This window comes from Rhinolophus sinicus, linkage group LG03 (genome assembly GCF_036562045.2).
Source record: "Rhinolophus sinicus isolate RSC01 linkage group LG03, ASM3656204v1, whole genome shotgun sequence".
Taxonomy (NCBI): Eukaryota; Metazoa; Chordata; class Mammalia; order Chiroptera; family Rhinolophidae; genus Rhinolophus; species Rhinolophus sinicus.
Window position 1 is genome coordinate 36233980 of NC_133753.1, and position 19790 is coordinate 36253769.

The window sequence follows — 19790 nt, forward strand, 5'->3', positions numbered from 1 at the left end:
AGTGTGTCAGCTTCTTAAAAGGCAGAGACCTTATTGCTTGATTCCCAGTGCCTGGAACTAGGCGGTGGATAAATATTTGTTGACTTTTTGGAATAGGGACAGGTATTAAGTCCTACAAAGTTAAAAGACAGGAATGAAAAAGATTAGATGTGATACTTTAAAAAAAAGTAAAACAAAACAAAACCCTGTAGATGACGGATGAAAAAGGGTTTGTGTGGAGGAAATGGTCTAGAAGCACAAAAGGAGAGTCTCAGATTCCTGGTGGCTTCATGAGCACATCCATGCTGAGGGTGGGGATTTGAAGTGTTATTCCTAGAAATTTACAATTGGAGAAACAATGAAACCGGGAATCTTATGTTCCCTCAACCTCCTCCATGTGAAGCACTGAACATGACAAATTGTATATTTGACTTTTTATGATGACAGGAATGATAATGGTTTTCTCATGTGTTTCTTTTCTGAATGTCCTTCACCAGCGTCCCATTTCCCAGTTCCCTTTACACTTGGACTGAGAACGTTGATGTAATTGTTTACCGTCTCTCGGGTCCCTCCTCTGTAAAGACAACAGTTCCAGGAGTGGATTTATGTATCTTTCACTTAACATTGTTGTCAGTTCTACTCACGGATGTAGAACAAGAATGGAAAGAAAATTGTGCCAAAATAATAAATTCTTTTGTTTAGTACTATAAGCTGTAAAGAGATTGGGACACTCCCTTTAAATTCTGTTAGTATTTCCCTGTGCTTTCCAGTGGATAAATCTTTGATGACCTCCAGAAAACAGGAAGGGGATGTTTCCTCCCCCTGTAAATATAAATACGACTAATAAAAAGTCATGTCACCTGAACTTTGACTCCAACTACACACGATGCATCCCAATGATCGGCTATAACTGATTTTGAAAATTTAAAATGTAGGTAAATGTTGGACACAAAATCCTGCAAAGCTCCCGTTCCCCAAATTTGGCTATAACATTTGTGTTAAAAGGCCACGCATAATTATTTTGTAGTGTTTGCATCATTTCAAAAGATTCATTTGTAAACACTCACTGTGTTACTTCATTTCTCATTGACTTTTTTTTCCGCAGAGGGAGAAGAAGATGAGGATGAAGAGGATGAGGAAGAAGAAGATGAAGAAGAGGAAGACGAGGAGGAAGACGAAGAAGACAAAGATGCCGACTCCCTGGATGAAAGCTTGGATGGGGACACTGAGCTACGTGGGTTTACTCTCCCTGGCGTCACATCCCCGGAACCTGGCCTGGAGCAGGAAGACATGCACCTTCTGGAGGGAGCCACCTACCAGGTGCCAGATGCCATCGAGTGGGAGCAGCAGAATCAGGGCCTGGGTAAGACTCATGAGTATTTCTCTTCCCTCCTTTTACTTCTCTAAGGTGACAGCTTTCTTTTATTGGCATTGATGATGGAGCAAAATAGAATTTCTGTTTATGTTTATGGATGGTTCATTTAGGAAAATGTTACCAGGTTTTTTTTTCTTTAGTATGTTTATATTTAATGTTCTTAAATAGCCAGATTCTAAGCAGTCTCCAACCGCCCACTAAGAGCATGGTTACCTAATTTTTGGAAGGAGTTCCATCTTTCCTTCTCAGCTAGAAGACAGCTGTAGGCTTTGGGAGGACTTCCAAATGGGGAGGAAATGTGTGTAACCAATATGCTGAACAAGCAACGTGAATGGTCTGGAGTCAGAAGACAAATGTATTTTGTCACCCTCTGTCCTTACAGAATTTACTCGCTAGGGGAAATTTTTCCCCCGCTTCTGGGTGAACTCTTGGCAGTCAGTCCTCTGAGTTTTGTGTTTGTTCTTATGGTTGCATTCCATTGTCAAACACAGTCTTGTTTTAACAGCCAGTATCCAGATACCCCCCTGCTCCCTCTGTCTTGTGCATGGCCGACGTTTTCCGTGAGAGACGCTGTGGATGCATGCTGACCCCAGCTTGGCACGTTCTTTCCCAACAGCAGGGAAGCTCCTCTGTCTGTCTCTTCTTGGCTTTCTCAGAAGAGATACTGTTAAGCTCTGGGTGATTCCTGGAGGCCTCAGTCTCTTGACCTGAAGTGAAGTGACATCTTCTCCAAAGAACCCCTGCCCCCTGAAGTTCTCTTAGTCTTTAACAGCTAGGTCCCTTTATAATTTTCAGTACAATAGAAGTTAGGTTTAAGAGTCCTATAACTAGTTTGGGGAATTCATTGAAAATTTGGATGTCGGTTTGGGACTTTGCACTGGAATATCATGCGAGTGTGTCTTGGAGCCTGGCTGAAACTGCCAATTTAGAAACTGAAAGCAACAAATGAACCAGACGAACAAACAAAGAAACAAAAACTCGTAGACACAGACAACAGTTTAGTGGTTACCAGAGGGTAAGGGGGCAGGGGGTGGTACATGAGGTTAAAGGGAGTCAAATATATGGTGATGGAAGGAGAACTGACTCTGGGTGATGAACACACAATGCAGCATATAGATGATATATACGTGAAACTTATGTAATTTTACTAACCAATGTCACCCCAATCAATATAATAAAAATTTTAAAATGTAGAATCCTATTGCGTATGATCTCTTAGAAATTGTTCTCTTCTCCTCCCATGGAAACTCTTAGATCAGTGGTGAGCAAGGATGAGTGTGTTAAAACAAGTAAGGAATGGGGAAATCGCAGCATCTGTTTATCACATGACTGGGTAGTTTAAAACAAGCTCTTTTTTTTTTTTTTTAATTTTAAAGCTCCGCCTGGAATTGGTAAAACCTTTAAAGGTTTATGATCAAAAGAGGACTCCTTTTCATAATCTCTAGAGCTAAAGAAATATACATGAGGATGTTTAATGCCATCTGTTTTCCTTGATAGAGGTCTTTGATAAACTGTCCTTTAAATTTGGTTAATTAATTTATCCAACAAACCTAACTAAGCACCTCCTTTGTTCCTGGCACTTTGCATGGCATTGGGAACATAGCAAAAAATAAGGCAGTACCTTTTCTTGGTTAGGGCAGAGCCCATTTCATAAAGGTTTCAGGGCAGGGAGAGTGAGTTCTATAATAAAAGTAGGTTATAAGAGGGCAGAACAGAAATGTAGAAAGGGACCATTTGTATTAGGTTGGAGTGTGCAGGGCCATCCCTTGTAGGATAAATAGGCAGGAGGTAGCATGCAGGGGAAGGGGGCCAAATAAAGAATATGCACCAGGCATTGGAGGGCTGAAAGGGCATGGCATGTACATACGGGTTGGCAAGGACATTGTTTTATATCAGATTTTTTTCTTATTATGATAATTTACCATTTCCCTAAATGTCTCTTACTGTCACTTCTTTTCCTGATAAATTCATTTGTCCACATGTTTTTAACCTTGTGGGTTTTCTGGGAACCAAAACAAGGAGCAAGTCTGTTAGGCTCTCCTTTTTTCCACTGTGGGAAGACTGTGTTTGAGGAGTGTCTGGGTCTAGAATGTTATTCGCTCATCAACTCTTTCTCGGAGTGACAGGAATATCTCCTCATATTCAAAACCAGTAACAACTTCTGGATCAGTATTAACACGTTGCGTACAGATCACGAGAATCTTCACGAGGGATTTAAACCCCGCCGTGCACAACATGTTAATTGATACAGTTTCCTAAATGCTCTCAGATGAAATAAAACAAAGGCAAACCTCCCCTATTTGTGCTGAATCTTGTGGTAGGTAGAGTAACGCCTCCCCAAAGATGTCTATGTCCTAGACTTTGGAACCTTGGAATATGTTGCCTTACGTAGTAAAAAGGACGTTGCTGATGTGAGGAAGGATCTTGAAATGGGCAGGATTTTCTAGATTATCTGGGTGGGCCCAGTGTAATCACAAGTGTCCTTAGAAGCGGGAGGCAGGAGGGGCAGAGTGAGAGAAGGAGAGGTGATGATGGAGGCAGAGGACAGAGTGATGTGGCCAGGAGCCAAGGAGTGCTGGCAGCCTCCAGAACCTGGAAAAGGGAAGGAGACGGATTCTCCCCTTGAGCCTCTAGAAGGAACACAACCCTGCTGACATCTTGATTTTAGCCCAATACCTATTTCAGACTTTTGACCTGCAGAACTGTAAGATAATGAATTTGTGTTGTTTTGAGCCACTAATTTTGTGGTAATTTGTTACAGCAGAAATAAAAAACTAATACAGATGTCAGTAAGTGTCTCATGAGCAGCATCATTTTAGAAAGTAGAGTTGCATGGCATCTGTACTCAGAATGTAACATTGTAAAATTAAGTCGTTTTTCCTTAATGAATCATTAAAAATGCAAACATGGAGACCCTTTGAATAGTAAACCTATTTAGTATAATAACACTTTAATTAGCCATCTTCTTCACTCCTATTTTTAAGTGCTTTTCTTTTCTTTTAATTTTTTACAGATTATCACGTCCTATTTTCAATATGAATGGTATTCCAAAGCAAATACTTTGGGGAAAAACCCATCTAAACTTTGAAACATGAACAGATTGAAGAAGTGGGTAGTTGGGATTGGCTAAAAATGATGCAAACTCTTTGAATAGATTATAGTTTTGTTTCCTGTGAAGAGCAGAAAACTTAGATGATGTTTTAAGGCAAAGTTGTAGATTCATGGCCTCAAATTCTCTGCACTGCTGTGTTCCGCATCATCACATACTCATTGTCTTTAAAGCTTTGAAAAGAGAGAGCTCACCTTCTTGATCTTGCTGTCAGGAAGTGTGACTGTGGAATGAAATGTGTGTTGCTGGGATAGAGAGAAGCCGGAGTGAAGTCGTTGGGTGGATTGATTTATTGGTAAAATGCTAGTAGCACGCGAGAGGCTCTTCATTCGTGTACAGAGTCAATTTCTTTTCTGATCTCTAATAAGTTCCTTTTCAAATGTATTGGCAAGAAACTGTACAGAGAGCAGATGATTGGTCCACATTGCTTCTTATCCTTTTGCTATGATAAATCACAGAATTATCTTTTTTGCAACATAAAATTGATATGACCAAAATTGAGTCAACATATCCATTTTAATGTTTAAACATTTCCAGTGTAATTAGTCCCTGGAGATTCTTTCCTTTTTGCATTCTATATCTGTTAGGATGCTTTTAGCTACAGGTAGCAGAAACCTTAAATTGGTTCAAAGAGTAAATAAATAAATTTTCTTTCATGAGAAGTCTAGCGGTAGAGCTCTTGGGTCAGTTGACTCAGCAGCTCAACTGTCATCAGTTTTTTCCATCTTGCTGCACTGTGGACTTGGCCCCCAGGCTGACTTCCTTATAGTTGCAAGGGCTGCAGCAGTTTCAGGTGTCACACCCAGACAAGACATGGTCCAGGGAAAAAAGACTGTCTTTTCACCATGTTTCTTTCATAAAAGTGAGGAAGCCTTTCCAAGAATCCCCCAGTAGAATTTTTGCTTCTAATTAACCAGGCTTAGGTCACAGGCCCATTTCTAGCAATCATTGGCAAGGGGAATTTGATCACATGACTGGTGGGATGGATGGGGTGGGTGTCAATCACCACACCTATCCCCCAGGATTTCTCTGTTTTTCTGTTTTCTTTTTTTGTAGCTGATACGTGTTCATGTCTCTTCTATTCTCTAGGAATCCTATAAGCAATCTTGTTAATTAGTATCTTTATTTTAAATATGTTTTGAGTTGGTGAGTTCTGAATGAGGACCTGAGGGTAGCATTGTTCCATTTTTTTTTTTCTCCTAAAGAAGAGACCACTTTTGGACACTTTACAGTTTGGTTGATGTTCTGGATGGATAAGTCTTCCAAAAGTCATCAGTTAGTTAAATGCAGAGTTGTTATAGCTTTCTTCATTTTTTTTTCAAAAGCCTGCATCTAACATTAGAATGGGCTCCTGATTTAGGAAGTGGAATATTTTTCTCCAGAGGCTTTCAAAAACCTGATAAATATTCAATTAACACTCTAGGGATGTTTGTGGAAAGCAGAAGAATGAAGAGCACTCATGTATCTATTTTTTCATCAGCTATTCTTTGTTCATCTACTAAGTGTGTGCTGTATGTTGCAGAAATACTGAGAGGCTGACTTATAGAGTTAAATTGCCTTTTGTCAGAGAATTGTTCCATAGATGTGAGGTCAGTGGCCGAGCAATTCCACAGTGGGGGACTGAGTCACCCCTTACAACCAGGGATTGCTTTGGGTGACAGCCATCTGTGAGGTGTGACTTCTGGGGTACTTTACCCAATCTCCTAATTTATATCACCCTTCCTGACTTAACATGGTGTCTACTTTACACTATACATATTAGAGCCTGCCTTTGGATTGAGGTAATGTAACTTGAGAAGGCCTTAGAAAAGCGCAGATCTGCTATCTGGGTAGATAATCCAGTAAGATATTATCATTTATTTATTATTATTAATTTATCAGATTCATTAGCATGATTTTAAGATTAAAGAGAGGAACGCAAGACAGATGTGTTTTGGATTGGTAGGAAGGTAGGATGAACTGCAGGCAAAGGGTGTGGTGTTTGGACAATTTAGAAACTGAGGCCTTGACTGTGAGAAAGTCAGACCCTTAGCCCTAAAGCGTGTCAGCTCGTTTCTTTTTTCTTCTTGTCCTCTTTCTTCTTATTCTCTTGAAACACCTAACATGGAGCTAAGACGGAACACTTAAATATAGTGCAACATGGGCTGTGGCAGCAAAGAAAATACGCTCCTCGAAAGATAGTGGGAAGTGTGAGATTTCAAAGAACTCTTTATTGCAACAAATGTCAGTTTATTTTGATGTGAAACATGTTAAGCTATGGATTGAAAAGTTGCTCAGGAAGCTGTCGGGCTAACGTAATTCTGTGTATAGAAGGAGAGGGAGGAACGAAAACTTCATCCACTGTAACCAGCACAGAGTGGTAGATTGGCCAAAGTTCCCAGACCAGTGATTCTCAATCTTGATGGCACGTTGGAATCATCTAGAGAGCTATAAAAAATACTGATGTCTGGGTGCTACCCTAGAGGACAACTGTCCTAGACTGAATCCATTGGTTGTTTCCTTGGGGTTAGGTAGCTTTTGTTTATGTAGGGGGATGGAGAAAGAGGATTTTAAGAAGTGTTTCTAATGACAACTAAGTGTAATATGGTATCCTGGATGAGATCCTGTAACAGAAAAAGGACATTAGGTAAAAACTAAGAAAATAGGAATAAATTATGGTCTTCAGTTAATAAAAACAGAAATATTTTTATCTTCTATGCATGGAATCCCCATTAGCAAAGATTTACATTGCTTTTTATGATAATTTGTGTATTGGATTAGTGTGCCTTAAAAAAATTTAGCTTTTTACAGTCACATAGAGATCAAATTTCAGGTCAATATCTGTGCTTTAATTTTCCCAGAAAGCCCACGGTTACATTACAGACTCCTAAATCTGGACCATGGAGGTTTGTAACTAGCCTCCTGCATACGGAATGATTGAGTGTCATCTGGTATGAGTTTCTGTGGGTGTGCTTCTGCCAGTTATCTGGGGTTCCTTTCTGTCCTGAGATGGTACCCAAGATTTCTTGATTTGAGAGCACTGCCATTCACTCTTTCTTTGGAAAGAACGGAATTGTTTTTCCTAGACAGGAGGAGCAGAAGACTTGGGTGCAGACCCTTTTCTCATTAGACAAGATGTCCTGGTGGCCAGATTTTAAATTAGAGGTTGTGATCCCTGCCTCTCCTGCCTCACGAGGATAAGCGCATAAGGGAAATGAGGTCTGCAGAGAAGGACACCTTCCAAGACCGAGATATTATTTCTTCGCAGATCTTTCCCCTTGAGCTGTTGCTTGCTTGAAGATTAGTAGTAATTGGGGATTTCTAGGGGAAAAAAAATCTGTCCATATGCCTGTGGTGAAAGATTGAATAAACTCAGGATTTTAGTAGGTTTTAAATGCACTTAATTCCTGAGTTTTCCATTTACTTCTTTTTATCCTACTGTATTTTTGTCAGAAGACCTAAATCCTCTTTTTAGCATGAGGTGGGTTATAAATAGGTTAAATACATAAAAATGAATCGACTTCCTTCCTGTTGCCCATTTCCAACTGTGCTCGCAGGTGTGTACTGAGAACCACAAATACAGAAATTTATATGAACCAAAAGTCAAAAAGACAGCTGGCCATACGTAAAGAAATCAGGTACTGGCCTAAAAACACTTTAATGTACTCTGTTTTTCTCTTTCATTTCGATGTTCATGACACTTCTGATGAGTAATTCTGTATGTTGGCTACAGTCAAACTTTAGCGTTCCTTTAACGTAGGAAATGTTAAGCTGTTTGTAAAGAGGAAAGGATTGATGGCATGGCGTGGATAATTTTGTGGGTTGTGTTAAATTTGTTTAAAGACTGACACTTACTGATTTCTCATAGCTATTTGTAGGACTTCTCTACCCAGAATCTCAGGCAGACAGAACTGAGGCTTCAGGAATTCATTAATTCCAAGAGTCATAGGCAGAACCCAGATCATTAACACACACACACACACACACACACACACACACACACAATTCACTTTTACTCAAGCCAGCTGTGGAACACTGCAAATTCCCTTCTTCTCCTTCTAAGGTTTCTTTTGAGAAAATGAGTGAGAATTCAGCTCTAAGTCCCAAACGCTAATGAGGGAAACCCATAAAATAGAATTTGTAGAGAGTGTCCCTGCAGTACCATGGCAGCCACAAGTACCTAGGTGAACGATTTTGTATGTCCAGCACATTGCAGCCAATGCCCTCAGGCAGAAAACCTCTCTGGGGATGTTCCTGTGTTGAGGGAGGGAAATCAGTCTTGGGTGTTAAAATAAAACACTTTGTACCAGCTGAAGTACTGTAGTAGTGGGTTTTGTGTGATCAAAAAGAACTGCCAAACTCTCAAGCTGGCCTCAGGAAGCGAAAGCTATTTTTGAAATTCAAAGGATTGGTGGCAAAAAGTAAAAATACAATGCAGCCAAAGTGAAGGAGGGATTAAATATTAAACAAGGAATCAGAGATTTAGATCAGGTAACATGGGGATTCAATAGTTGACAGACAGGAAGCATTTCTTAAAATATATTTGTCTCTTTATATACCCCTGTTATATTCAAGGACCTCCGTCGTCTGTGTGGGTCTATGTGCCTGCTTTGTTTTTCCCAGGTGCTCTGAGACCTGTGCCTTCACTGGGCTATAGTCCTGTCACCAGAACATGCATTTCTGCAGATATGCATCAGTCCATACCCAGCTCTTGCGGAAGCTTTTCCTGGCAACCCTAACTCACACTGCGTCCTCCCTTGTGAAGCCCCTCCAGCAGTGGGTGTCAGTATTACTCAGTCTCCATTTGCAGCACTATCTCATTTTGCTTATTATTTTATGGGGAGCCTCACAGCATCTAGCACTCAGCATTGAGTACTGTTGATTGCTTAAAAGGGGGTTCTCTTCCAGCTGGTAGACATTCTGGGCCAGAAACTGTCCAACGCAGTTGGGAGGAGGGAAGCAGGTGCTTTATTGCACTCTGCCGGTTAAACAGTAGTCTCTTAGGTAACTATCCTGGATAGCCACGTGGGGACAGAATAGGGTTTTCTATAGCCCATGGGAAAAATGGGAACTGGTCAGGTACTGAGGGCTTTCCATAATGCTTACAACTGGCGGTAAGCTTGTATATCACATGCCAAGTAGAACTTTATCTGATCTTAACGTTCTCTGGTTCTCTCTACTTACCTCACAGTAGTTGGTATAGCTACAAATTCTTTAGTCATGAACTAATTATAGCATGACTTCAGGTCATCAACCATAGATGGCATTTTGAGGCTAGGTTTCCTGGAACATAATCTCACATTTTATTTTATTTGCCAGAGTTATTGAGATATAATTGACATATAACATTGTGTAAGTTTAAGGGGTACAGCATGTTGACTTGACACACTTATATAGTGCAAAATGGTGACCCAGTAGTGTTCGCTCCCAGCTGCATCATGTCGTGTAATTGCCATTGCTTTTCTCTTTTCTTTTTGTGGTGCTTAATCTAACATTTTAGAATGTTTTTAAAGAATGAACTTTGAATGATTCTACACTATAGAAATGAATGCTCAAACCTTGGAAATGTTGGGCCAGCCACCTTCATAATCCTTAGCATCTGAATCAGGTGAAAATCAGAATGATTGCATTCTCACCGTGATCAATCACTTAAAAATCTCCCAAATAGTTAATTAGGTGGCTTAATAGAGATAAGGCCTTTGATAGCTTCTGTTAAAGAATAAAACAGCCATAACATCACCTAGATGCAAGTGAGAAGTTTATTAATCCTGATTCTCTCTGCCGCTGGTTCATTGCTTCCCCCAGTCAGAGAACTGAGTTATCTTTTTGTATCTCACTTCTGGCTCAGCAAAATTATAATTATAGTAGTGCCTCGGTTTTCAAATGTCTCCGTTGATGAACATTTTGGTTTATGAATGCCGTAAACCTGGAAATAAATGCTTCGGTTTTTGAACACAACTCAGAAGTCGAATATGTCACACGGCTTCCGCTGAGTGCAAGATCCTGAGGCCTAGCTGTCGGCTGTTTTCGAACGTTTCAGAACTCGTAGATTACGTTCAAAAACCAAGGTACCACTGTATAATATAATATTTTAAATACTTCAGGGTCCCGGTTTGAAAAAATGTTCTCATGTGTTTAAGGCCCTGTAGGAGGACCCAGATATTGGATTCTTGTATCAGAGGTTCACTAAAAATAAATTTGAACTTGTTGATTAAGAATATTCTTCTAGAAACCGAAACCCAAATATATCAGCTCCAAAGTATTATTTTTTAATGATCTGTATGAGATAATAGACTTAAAGCTTTCCAGAAGCTGAAGCCCTTATCTGTATTTTCATAATTAAATTATGTTGAATTAGAGAATTGGGGGAAAAAAATCACATTTCTTTCACTAGGAATGAATTTCTTATGGGAAAATTCAGCAGTCACTTTTCCTTTGGAGAGCTAGAAAAGGAGTATTGGAACTAAGCCAGAAAATAATCTCTTCATCAGCTACAGTTAATAACATTAATAAGGCACATTATGTCTGCAGAGAATGCTGTGAACTAATTTCTTTGTAATCAGAACGCACTTGTAGGCTCAGTTGGGGAATTAGCAACGTAAACATCTAGTGGGCTAGATGAGAATTAAACACGAATAAATACTGAGAGAACTGGGAAAATTTTTAGAAAGCAAGAAATTAAGTACAAATGATCCTCTTTGAAAAATACAGCGGAAAGTTAGCAAAGATGATGTTAAAAAGCTTTCAATTATGTTAAAACAAAATTGAAAAAGTGGTGAAAACAGTGTCCTTATCTCTTGATTTGAAGTTACACGATGCTAAATTAAGGTGAATTACTTAATAGATTGCTAGTGGTTCCCTGTATTAAGAATCTGGAATATTTGGAGTCTTTCAAGTTTTATTTGTCTTAATCTGGATCAGAGAAAGAATGCACTTAACTTTTGCATTTCAGAAACTAGAGCAATTAAGTGATTTTTCCCTGTCTCCAATTGAGACCATAAAGGAAGCCTCAGAGCTAAGCTTAGTGATCAGGTGACTTTGAAGTCAGCCGGTGAACTTGTTCATTTCGTTTCAACATTTGAGAATTAATAACCACAGGGGTCTGCTTGTCCAACTCAGAACTTTCTGCTTTTCTGTTGGGCAGAAAAATTGTTTCACAGAACCTGGTACAAAATATATAGTCAAATATATAGACAACAAGGGGTCCCAGTTTCAATTCATGTGAAGAATCTTCAAAATAAACATACACATTATCAAGACCCAGGGAAGGACTTTAAAACAGGAGTGCTCACAGCTAGGGGAATTTTGATTTACCCCTTCCATCTCTAAGTTTCCCTGCAGGGCTGAAATCTTTCTGAAATAATGGGATTTGAATTTCAAGCTGCTCCTCTTGAAAGAGGACAGCAACTGTTTGGAACAGGATGGATTTGATGACTCCTGGGGGATAAATACCCAAAGTGAGGTTGGTGACTTCCAACTGCATAAAGTTTGATGTGAAATCAGCCATAGGCACCGGATGAAGTACCACCTGGGTTTGTTTATCACAAGCCTGACAAAGTATTGAACAGCCTGCAGGACCAGGGCCCTGGGCTTCCGAGCCCTGCCATGTGGGAAGCAGACGGGTAATAGGGGCCATGCACCCTGAGTGAAGAATTGTTGCCAGGTAGGCCTTGCTGTTTAGGGCTGAGCCACAGGAACCACAAAGAGCTACAAAGACAACTCATGTACTTAATCCACTAATAAAAAGGAGGTGGGGGGCAACCATGGGAAAATCATGATGTGGGGAAGTTCGTTGTCAGTGGAGTCCTGCAGCCTTTCCTTCCTCCTTCTCCCGGGTCATCAGCTTCATCAGCCTCCCTTTTCACTCTTCCTTTGCTCACTGGTGGCACCCACCCTGGCCTGCCCTGGGATCCAAAGAGGCTCAGTCTTCTCTTAATCCCTTTCACTGTATCAATGCACTCTTTCTTTAAGACCTGGTTTAAAGACTTTGGTGGACCATACATAATTCATAGTTGTTAAAAAGATAATTTTCAAAAAAGACAGAATCATGATTCTCATTCAGGAATGTGGCTTAAAGATTTTTAAAAACTCCTTAATCAATAAAGGAACCACACAGATGCCACAACTGGTTCAAAGGAGAGATCAAAGAATCACAAATTTACATGGAGTCAAGGACTGTTAAAATGAATTTACAAATGGATGCAGGACTGACTTTTTCCAAGGGGTGAGGGCTGTCCCTCCATTAGACAGTTAATTTTCTTGTCTAGAGAAGAATTATTTGTATTGCTATTAGTTATTTACAATTGAAAAGTTGTAAAATAGTCTAAAGGTTGTGCAGAGCCCTAATGGAATCAGATAATTCTCCAGAATTCCACATTCCATTAAAAAGATATTCAATAATCTTTTCCTTATTACAAAGTTTAATTGTTTTCTTATATATTAAAGCAAGAATACCTTGTAACCCTAAGTTGTTTGGAAGCACTTATAGTGTAAAACAATAACTGAAAGAACTGAGTGGTGGACTTTTGGATAAGTGGGAATGTATCTGTCAGGGAAGGTCAGTTACTGTAACAAATAGCTCCGGTGTCAGCGGCTTAACACAGTAGAATTATACTTGCCCTCTTCATAGTTCCACTGTCACTCAGTTACACTTCCACTAAGTGTCTCCACCATCTTCGTGGGCCGAAGCAGCCTCACTGGACCCTCTGCATCCAGCCAGATGCTAGGGAAAAGAGAGAATTTAGGGGAAGCCTGCTCAGAGCTCACAGCTTGGAATGGACTCATTTTCCTTCTCCTCAGATTCTGCTGGTGAGAACTAGTCACATCACCCCATCTGAAGCAAAACCAGCACAGTGAGCACTTTGCATTTTCAGAGGTCTGCTTTCAGATGCACTCACTGTAGGAAGGCAAACCCCAGAAAACTGTTTGCTATTTATAAATTATTGCTAGATCACTGGTGATGAGCAGAACATAATGTCCACTCTGCATGAGTATATGAGTCATAAGAAGAAAAATCTGTAATGTGAGGCAGGATATGACCTATGCTGCGAAAAAAAAAAAAAAAGTGCTCTGAAAGTACCAAAGGGTGAAATAGTAATTTCAACCAAGGGGAACCATGGAAAGCATTAGAGACAATATGCAGGATGGCAGTTGAGAACCTAGAATTTGGAGTCAGGAAATCCTGAATTCATGCCTTCGCTTTACTGACATTGACTCTGGACTAGTTTTTAACCTCTCTGAGCCTCAGTTTTCCTAACTCTAAAAAGGGCATAATAACGCTTAGCTCATAGGGTTGTTGTAACATTATATAAGTAGATATACATGTGTAAAGTGCTGAAGCTCATTTATATGAGACCTTAAAGGTTAGGCCAATGTCACCAAGCTGAGAAAGGCAAGGGACCTGATAAGAAAGGCCCCTGGGTTCTGTTCCTTTCCTCCTTATTTCCTCACGGAGCTTTTTTATACATTGGGAGTTCCCAATAAGACTGTTTTGAGAAAAAGGAATCCACTACCAAAAATAAATTTGAAAATCTGTATGTTCTTGACTGTACAATAGTTGAACTATTTCAAAATCTGACAAGGATTTCTAGTGGCCTTTCCTGATTCATTCTCTCCAGCATGACCCAGTGTTTGTCCATATAACACACAATTAGCTGTTAGGTTTAACCAGTACAGTCTGAGGAGATTTAAAGTGATCGCCTTAGAGACAACATGAATAATTGATTAGAGTTTTTTACTTTTCAGATATTACGTCTTCAAGCTATAGATGAGGTTTCTGTGTCTTTTCTATATTTTTGCCTCTATGGGTTTTTTCCCCCTAGATTAATTATATATTTTAATTTTCAGGATATGTAGGATAATTACAGAATGCTGTTAAGAAAAAAAAAAAAAAATCACAACATGGCTCCCTTCAGGACATGTAGCACCAGGGCAGTAACCTTAATATGAACTTGAAAGTTGAGTGTTTTGTTCTACTTGGTTGCCTCGTGCAAGTTTATATCCAACTTCTCTGCACCATGAGTGTCTTAATAATTTTATACGGATGAGCATAATCCTTAAGAGGAAGCAAGTGTGGTGTTTCTTGAACATTAACATGCTTACAAATCACCTGGAAATTCTGATAAAATGTGGGCTCTGATTCAGGAGGTCTGGGGTGGGGCCCGAGACGCTGCAGTTGTGTAATACAAAGCTCTCAGGAGATGTCAGCTGCTGGCCTGTAGACCAAACGGTGAGGGGCCGTGGACATACTATTGACCTGGGAAACTGAGGAAGCCTCACTTGGGAGATTAAAGGGGTCCTGAAGGTCGTTTTTAAAAAGAAATTAGGTTTTGATAGTATTTGCTTTTATTAAAACTGAAATTGGTTGGTTCTCCCCAGCCTCTATTAAAGACAGAATTCTTTAGACTTTTAGACTAACTATTAATAATTTTGGCCTTGTTTAATTTTTTAAATTTATGTTATTTTGTTTTTGTCACCCTTAATTATAGTGATAAGAGCATTTCATCTCTCTCTGCCTTCATGTCTTCAAAAATAAAAGCACCTGGCTGTGACCTCCTGCAGAGGGGCAATGAGGATAAAGTGTGCCACTCTGGTCTAGTACGTCTACTCTTACTTACACAGCTTCTTACCATGAACCCCGCGACTCACATCATTTCCATTCTTCTATTTGCTTATAAGAATAAATTGAAGAGCAAGATCATATATCCAGTAAGTGGCAGAGCCAAGAATCAAACCTACGTCTATTTGGTTGTGAAGATGCCGCTCTTAATATATGAACCCAAGTCCCTCTCACAGTTTTGTGAACCTTTTCCAGTACTGTGCTGGAGCCAGCTCATCCTGAATTGCAGGAGAGCCAATTGTTCAGTTTTTAGCAAGCCTATTGTTAAACACAAGCATTAACAAAAAATCAAATTATATAGATTTAAAATTAAATGAATAATTTAAAAATACAGGTAAACATACAGAAAACTCTTCACCTCTTAATTATTTTACTCCATTTTACTTCTATCTGTGCTCTTCAGTCCATTTACCTTGATTGTATCTGTAGGGTGGAAATAATACCATAAAATGGTGTGCTACAATGCATCTTTTCCCACCTCTGCATTCAGTAGTGTCATATTGGTAGCTTGAAATTGCCTATGGTTGAAATATTTATACCATAGAGGTAGATAAATACAAATCAGGGCTTGATTTACTGTTTTGTTGATTGGCTAGACTTAAAGTGATGCAGAAAATGTTAACAATGTAGATCAAACTTTTTAAAAGTGTGTTGTGTCTATTACCAAAGCTGAGAGTGGCTTCAGTTTAATTAATATAATTTGTATTGGGACGAGGAATAATTGAACAGTAAAGCACACATCAGAGTTAATGACAATAAATTTATTGAGAGAAGAGTTAGTGGAATAGGAAGCAACTCCACTTGTCAAATCATAGATGAATTGTAACCAAAGGTTAGTTACAGATAGAAAAGTAGCGAAAAGCAATGAAAGCATTCGGTGAGAATCAATTGGCTGTATGGGATTTACAATAAAAAAATATTGTCTGTTACTGTTATTAGTACATTGTGTGCTACACATCCTTTATATCAGTAAAATTTATAATAAATGCACACACAGCTTTCTTTTTTCAGGAGAGTTGGTTGTTAAGCACTTATCAGTATATAGCTGTCATCCCTACTTGTTGAGTCCTCTGTAGAATTGAAGAGCATTTACAACCAGCTGCTATGGTGCTTTTCCACAGCATTTTCTGTAATCTGTGATTCATTATCTTTCTGTAGAGGTTTTATTTTCAGGTTTCCTTGAGCAGGCTAGAACTGGGCAGGAAACTTTCTTTACCTCAGGTGTGCAGAACTGGGCACATGACGGTGTTCCAGAAAGGAGATAATCTCTGCTGGGCAGGGTGGGAGACCTGCCTCCCTGGGGACCCAGGATGGTGCCTGAAATGAGTATGACCAGGCAGTCAACAGTCCTCCTGAGTTATCCCCTCAGTTACCTCATCTTAAGCAAAAGTTTTAATTAAGGTGAATTCGAGAGAGCTCTGTGATCTTAAATTCCGCATTTCTATAGCTGCTTCTTGAATTTGTGCTATTAAGTATTGTGCTTCTTGGTTTATCAAGACACATGCAAGTATAAGAGCACCTCCTCAATAATTCAATTAGGAGATTTAAGAAATAATGCTTTCTTAAATTTATATGACCCTCTTAGAGTTTACTAAACATTTTAACACATATTAGCTGGTTTGTCATAACAGGAAGATAAACAGGGAGTTATTAGTATCCCCAATATTACTGATGCTCCGGGTAGTTCATAACGTGTTCCAGGTGCATAGCTGGTTGACAGAGAAGCTAGGCCTGGGGCTTCCGGGTCATTTTCTCCATCTTCAATGTCCTTTCCCTTTGATCGCTTAAACAGAAAATCCCATTAAGCTAGTAGTCGTCACGTCATCATGTGTCTTCTAAGCCCAAGTAAAAAAGAAGTCCGTCTAAAGGTACGTTGCTGCTTTAGAAAAATGATTTTTTTTTTCTGATGAAGTTAATAAATCCATCCTTTGTGAAATCAAGCAAGGAGGTGAAGAGAAGTGATAGTGGATTGCTTGCGAGGCTAATCATTGCTTTAGAACTCCAAGCATTGAGCATGAATGTGCAGACCCCAGAGTGGGCTTCAGCCAACAGAATGACCCGATGAGGGGACAGCAGCTCCGGGGGATGGGGTTTGACATTTTACTTTATTTCAGGCAATAAACATAGTCGAGTAAAATGTGGAATTTTGTAAGCAGTTGAGTGTACAGCTTGGGATATATCCATCTGTAACCACAAGCAGTGCTACCTCTGGTACTTTTTACACTTTTTGCAGCCTAGCCAGCAGATTGGCTGTAGTGACTAGGCTAACAGAGGCACTTCTTAGGTGAACAAGGGTCACTAGGAAAATAACAGGAGTGTATTAATTTTACAAGATGGCGTAAGGATACTTCCTTATACTAGTCTAAATTTCCTGATTTTTTCCCCCCTCACCATCCATCTAATATTGGAGTTGTAACATTTTTATGGGGCAAATTCTCAAAGAGGTGGGAGTTTCTCAAAGTCAAATAGAGACATAGAGCTGATATTCAGATACAGAGGAGCTATACTAGGGATGTATTTCCTCTAGCGAGGCATTTACTATGCTATCATTATTCCTTCTCCTCATTTTGCAAGGCTCCAGTGAGGGACAGGGTAGCCAAGAGTTGCCATTGAGGACTCTGTCCGTAATTTGCTGTGGGATATATTAATGAAGTATACACTCAAATTTCCTATCTGTGAAATAGAGTTAATGGTCTGTAAGAATTATTATGCAGGATGATAGGGTGACCCCTGAGTGCCCTGGGGTCTAGTCTCAGGCACCACCTGCAATCAGTATGTGAAAAAATGGAGCTTCCTCCAACTGAGCAGTAGATGTCGCTGCAGTCAACTAAAACCCCAGGAACTCTCTGGCCAAGAGGATTCTATTACTAGAGGAAAAAGGAAAGGAACATACTAGCTATTAAACTTAACTGAGTATCTAGCTTTCTTCCCCACCCCAAACTCAAATCCTTCAGATTATACTACTGTTTACTATTTTCAATAACATATGTTATTGAATGGACAAGTCTCTTCAGAAAAAAAAAAGTTCGTTCAGCAAACCATTCCATTCCATTCCATTTTTCACTCATTTACCAATTTGTTTATTCAAGAAATACTTACTAGACACCTACAAACTGGGAGGCACCTCCCAGGTTCTGGGTTTACAATGATGAACAGTACAGATAGTCTGGCGTTCTGGAACTTCCTGTCTGGTGAGAAAAACAGGCCATTAAAGAGGTAAGACCACACACACACACACACACACACACACACACACACACACACACACACGAAAGTAATTACAGTACAGAGAGATTAGTGTAATCACAGGGCATGTGCTAGATGAAAGAGAAACAGATGACAAGGGGACCTGGCTGAGTTGAGGGGTCAGGGATGGTCTCTGGGATAAAATGGTGTTTCAGAAGGTACCTGTGTTGTGCGTCAAAGGCACAATTAGAAAGTCAGACTCTAGATTCCTTTACTCTGCTTAAGATTTTCACGGGTTCTTGTCGTAGCTCAATTTACCTCCCTTGTCATCGTTTGATGACATCATTTCGAATGTATAACGAATATCTTCCTTCCTGATTTTACTAATTCGAAAGATCTAAAATTTTAACCGCGATTTATATCACTGTCATTACTTCTCACTTGAGATATTGAAAATGGCTTAGTGTCTTTCATGTGTCAGGTACTTTGACAAATGCTCTTGAATATTTTATTAGTGTATGATATATGGAAGATAAAATCGAATGTTGAAGCAGTCTGTCTGTCCCTTGTTTCACTCCTCACTGGGGTTTTGGACTCAAGAAAAAGCTTCAGATTCCCTCAGGATGCTGAAGTCAGCCTGCGAAAACACAACTGGGAGCCACTTTGGCGACAGTGACGTGACCTGGCTGGAGGGAAGGACTGTCCATGCATTAGGTCTCAGACATTGTAAGCAGATAATACAGAATGAAATATTGATAAGGAGCATGCAGTTATTCTGTTCCATATTTGCTCAATCTTCCGTGGCTCATGAATTACATTTTGAAACCCTAAATTCAATTTATTAAGAGTCCTAAATCATGATGTTTGGATGAGTAAAAACAAGTGAGTAAATCTGAATGCCTCTTTTTCAGGAGACTCAAAAATTTGTTTTGCAAAGACAGCAGAAATGTGTTCTGATGAAACAGTAACAACTTTTTTGGCTCTCTCTCGGTTAAGAAATTAAAAAACAGTTTGTTTTTTTAAAAAGTTGTTTTAAAAAAAGCAACTCTGGGGTCTGCACTCATCTGTATTTAATTCATTCAAAAAACATTTATTTGTCATATAAAAATCATGGACCGAAGGCTAGTATGACTATGTATGGACCTGTCCAACTATTTTCCTTAGAATAAAGAAAAAGTTCCTATGTACCAGGTTACGAAATAAATTGCTAAGAGCTGGACATTCAGAATAGTGAAAAGCATAGTTGTACACAATTTCTCTTAATTTACATACATGTCCTCTCTTCCATTTCATGCTCAGAAAGTTAAAGTATTTGGTACTGCCGTAATTTGTAAAAGGAAACATTAATGTCCTGGGAGGAGCCCTGAGGAAACTTGAACATTTCTCTGGCGTTGCTTCTAAGGTATGGTGTGGTCTTGGGTAACTCTCTTAATTGCTCTGGGTCTTAGGTTTTTCATTATAAGGGGCCTCAGATGGATCTGAGGTCACTATGGAGAAGCCCCTTTGATTCTCCTCTGTGCTAACTTCCAACATACTCATATCTG

At 39.5% G+C, this 19790-nt stretch overlaps 1 protein-coding gene across 2 annotated transcripts in view; it reads left to right on the forward strand.

The window, feature by feature from the left end:
- ARMH4 (armadillo like helical domain containing 4) overlaps positions 1-19790 on the forward strand; it is a 97112-nt gene that overhangs the window by 38926 nt on the left and 38396 nt on the right. Inside the window, exons 5-6 of one of the 2 annotated variants that reach the window (XM_074327429.1) lie at positions 1085-1342; positions 14930-15350. In XM_074327429.1, the coding sequence (XP_074183530.1) occupies positions 1085-1342; positions 14930-14976 (305 nt within the window). In that variant the 3' untranslated portion in view covers positions 14977-15350. Of the gene's footprint in view, positions 1-1084; positions 1343-14929; positions 15351-19790 lie in introns of those variants that run through there. The other variant, XM_019725799.2, reaches the window with a different exon arrangement.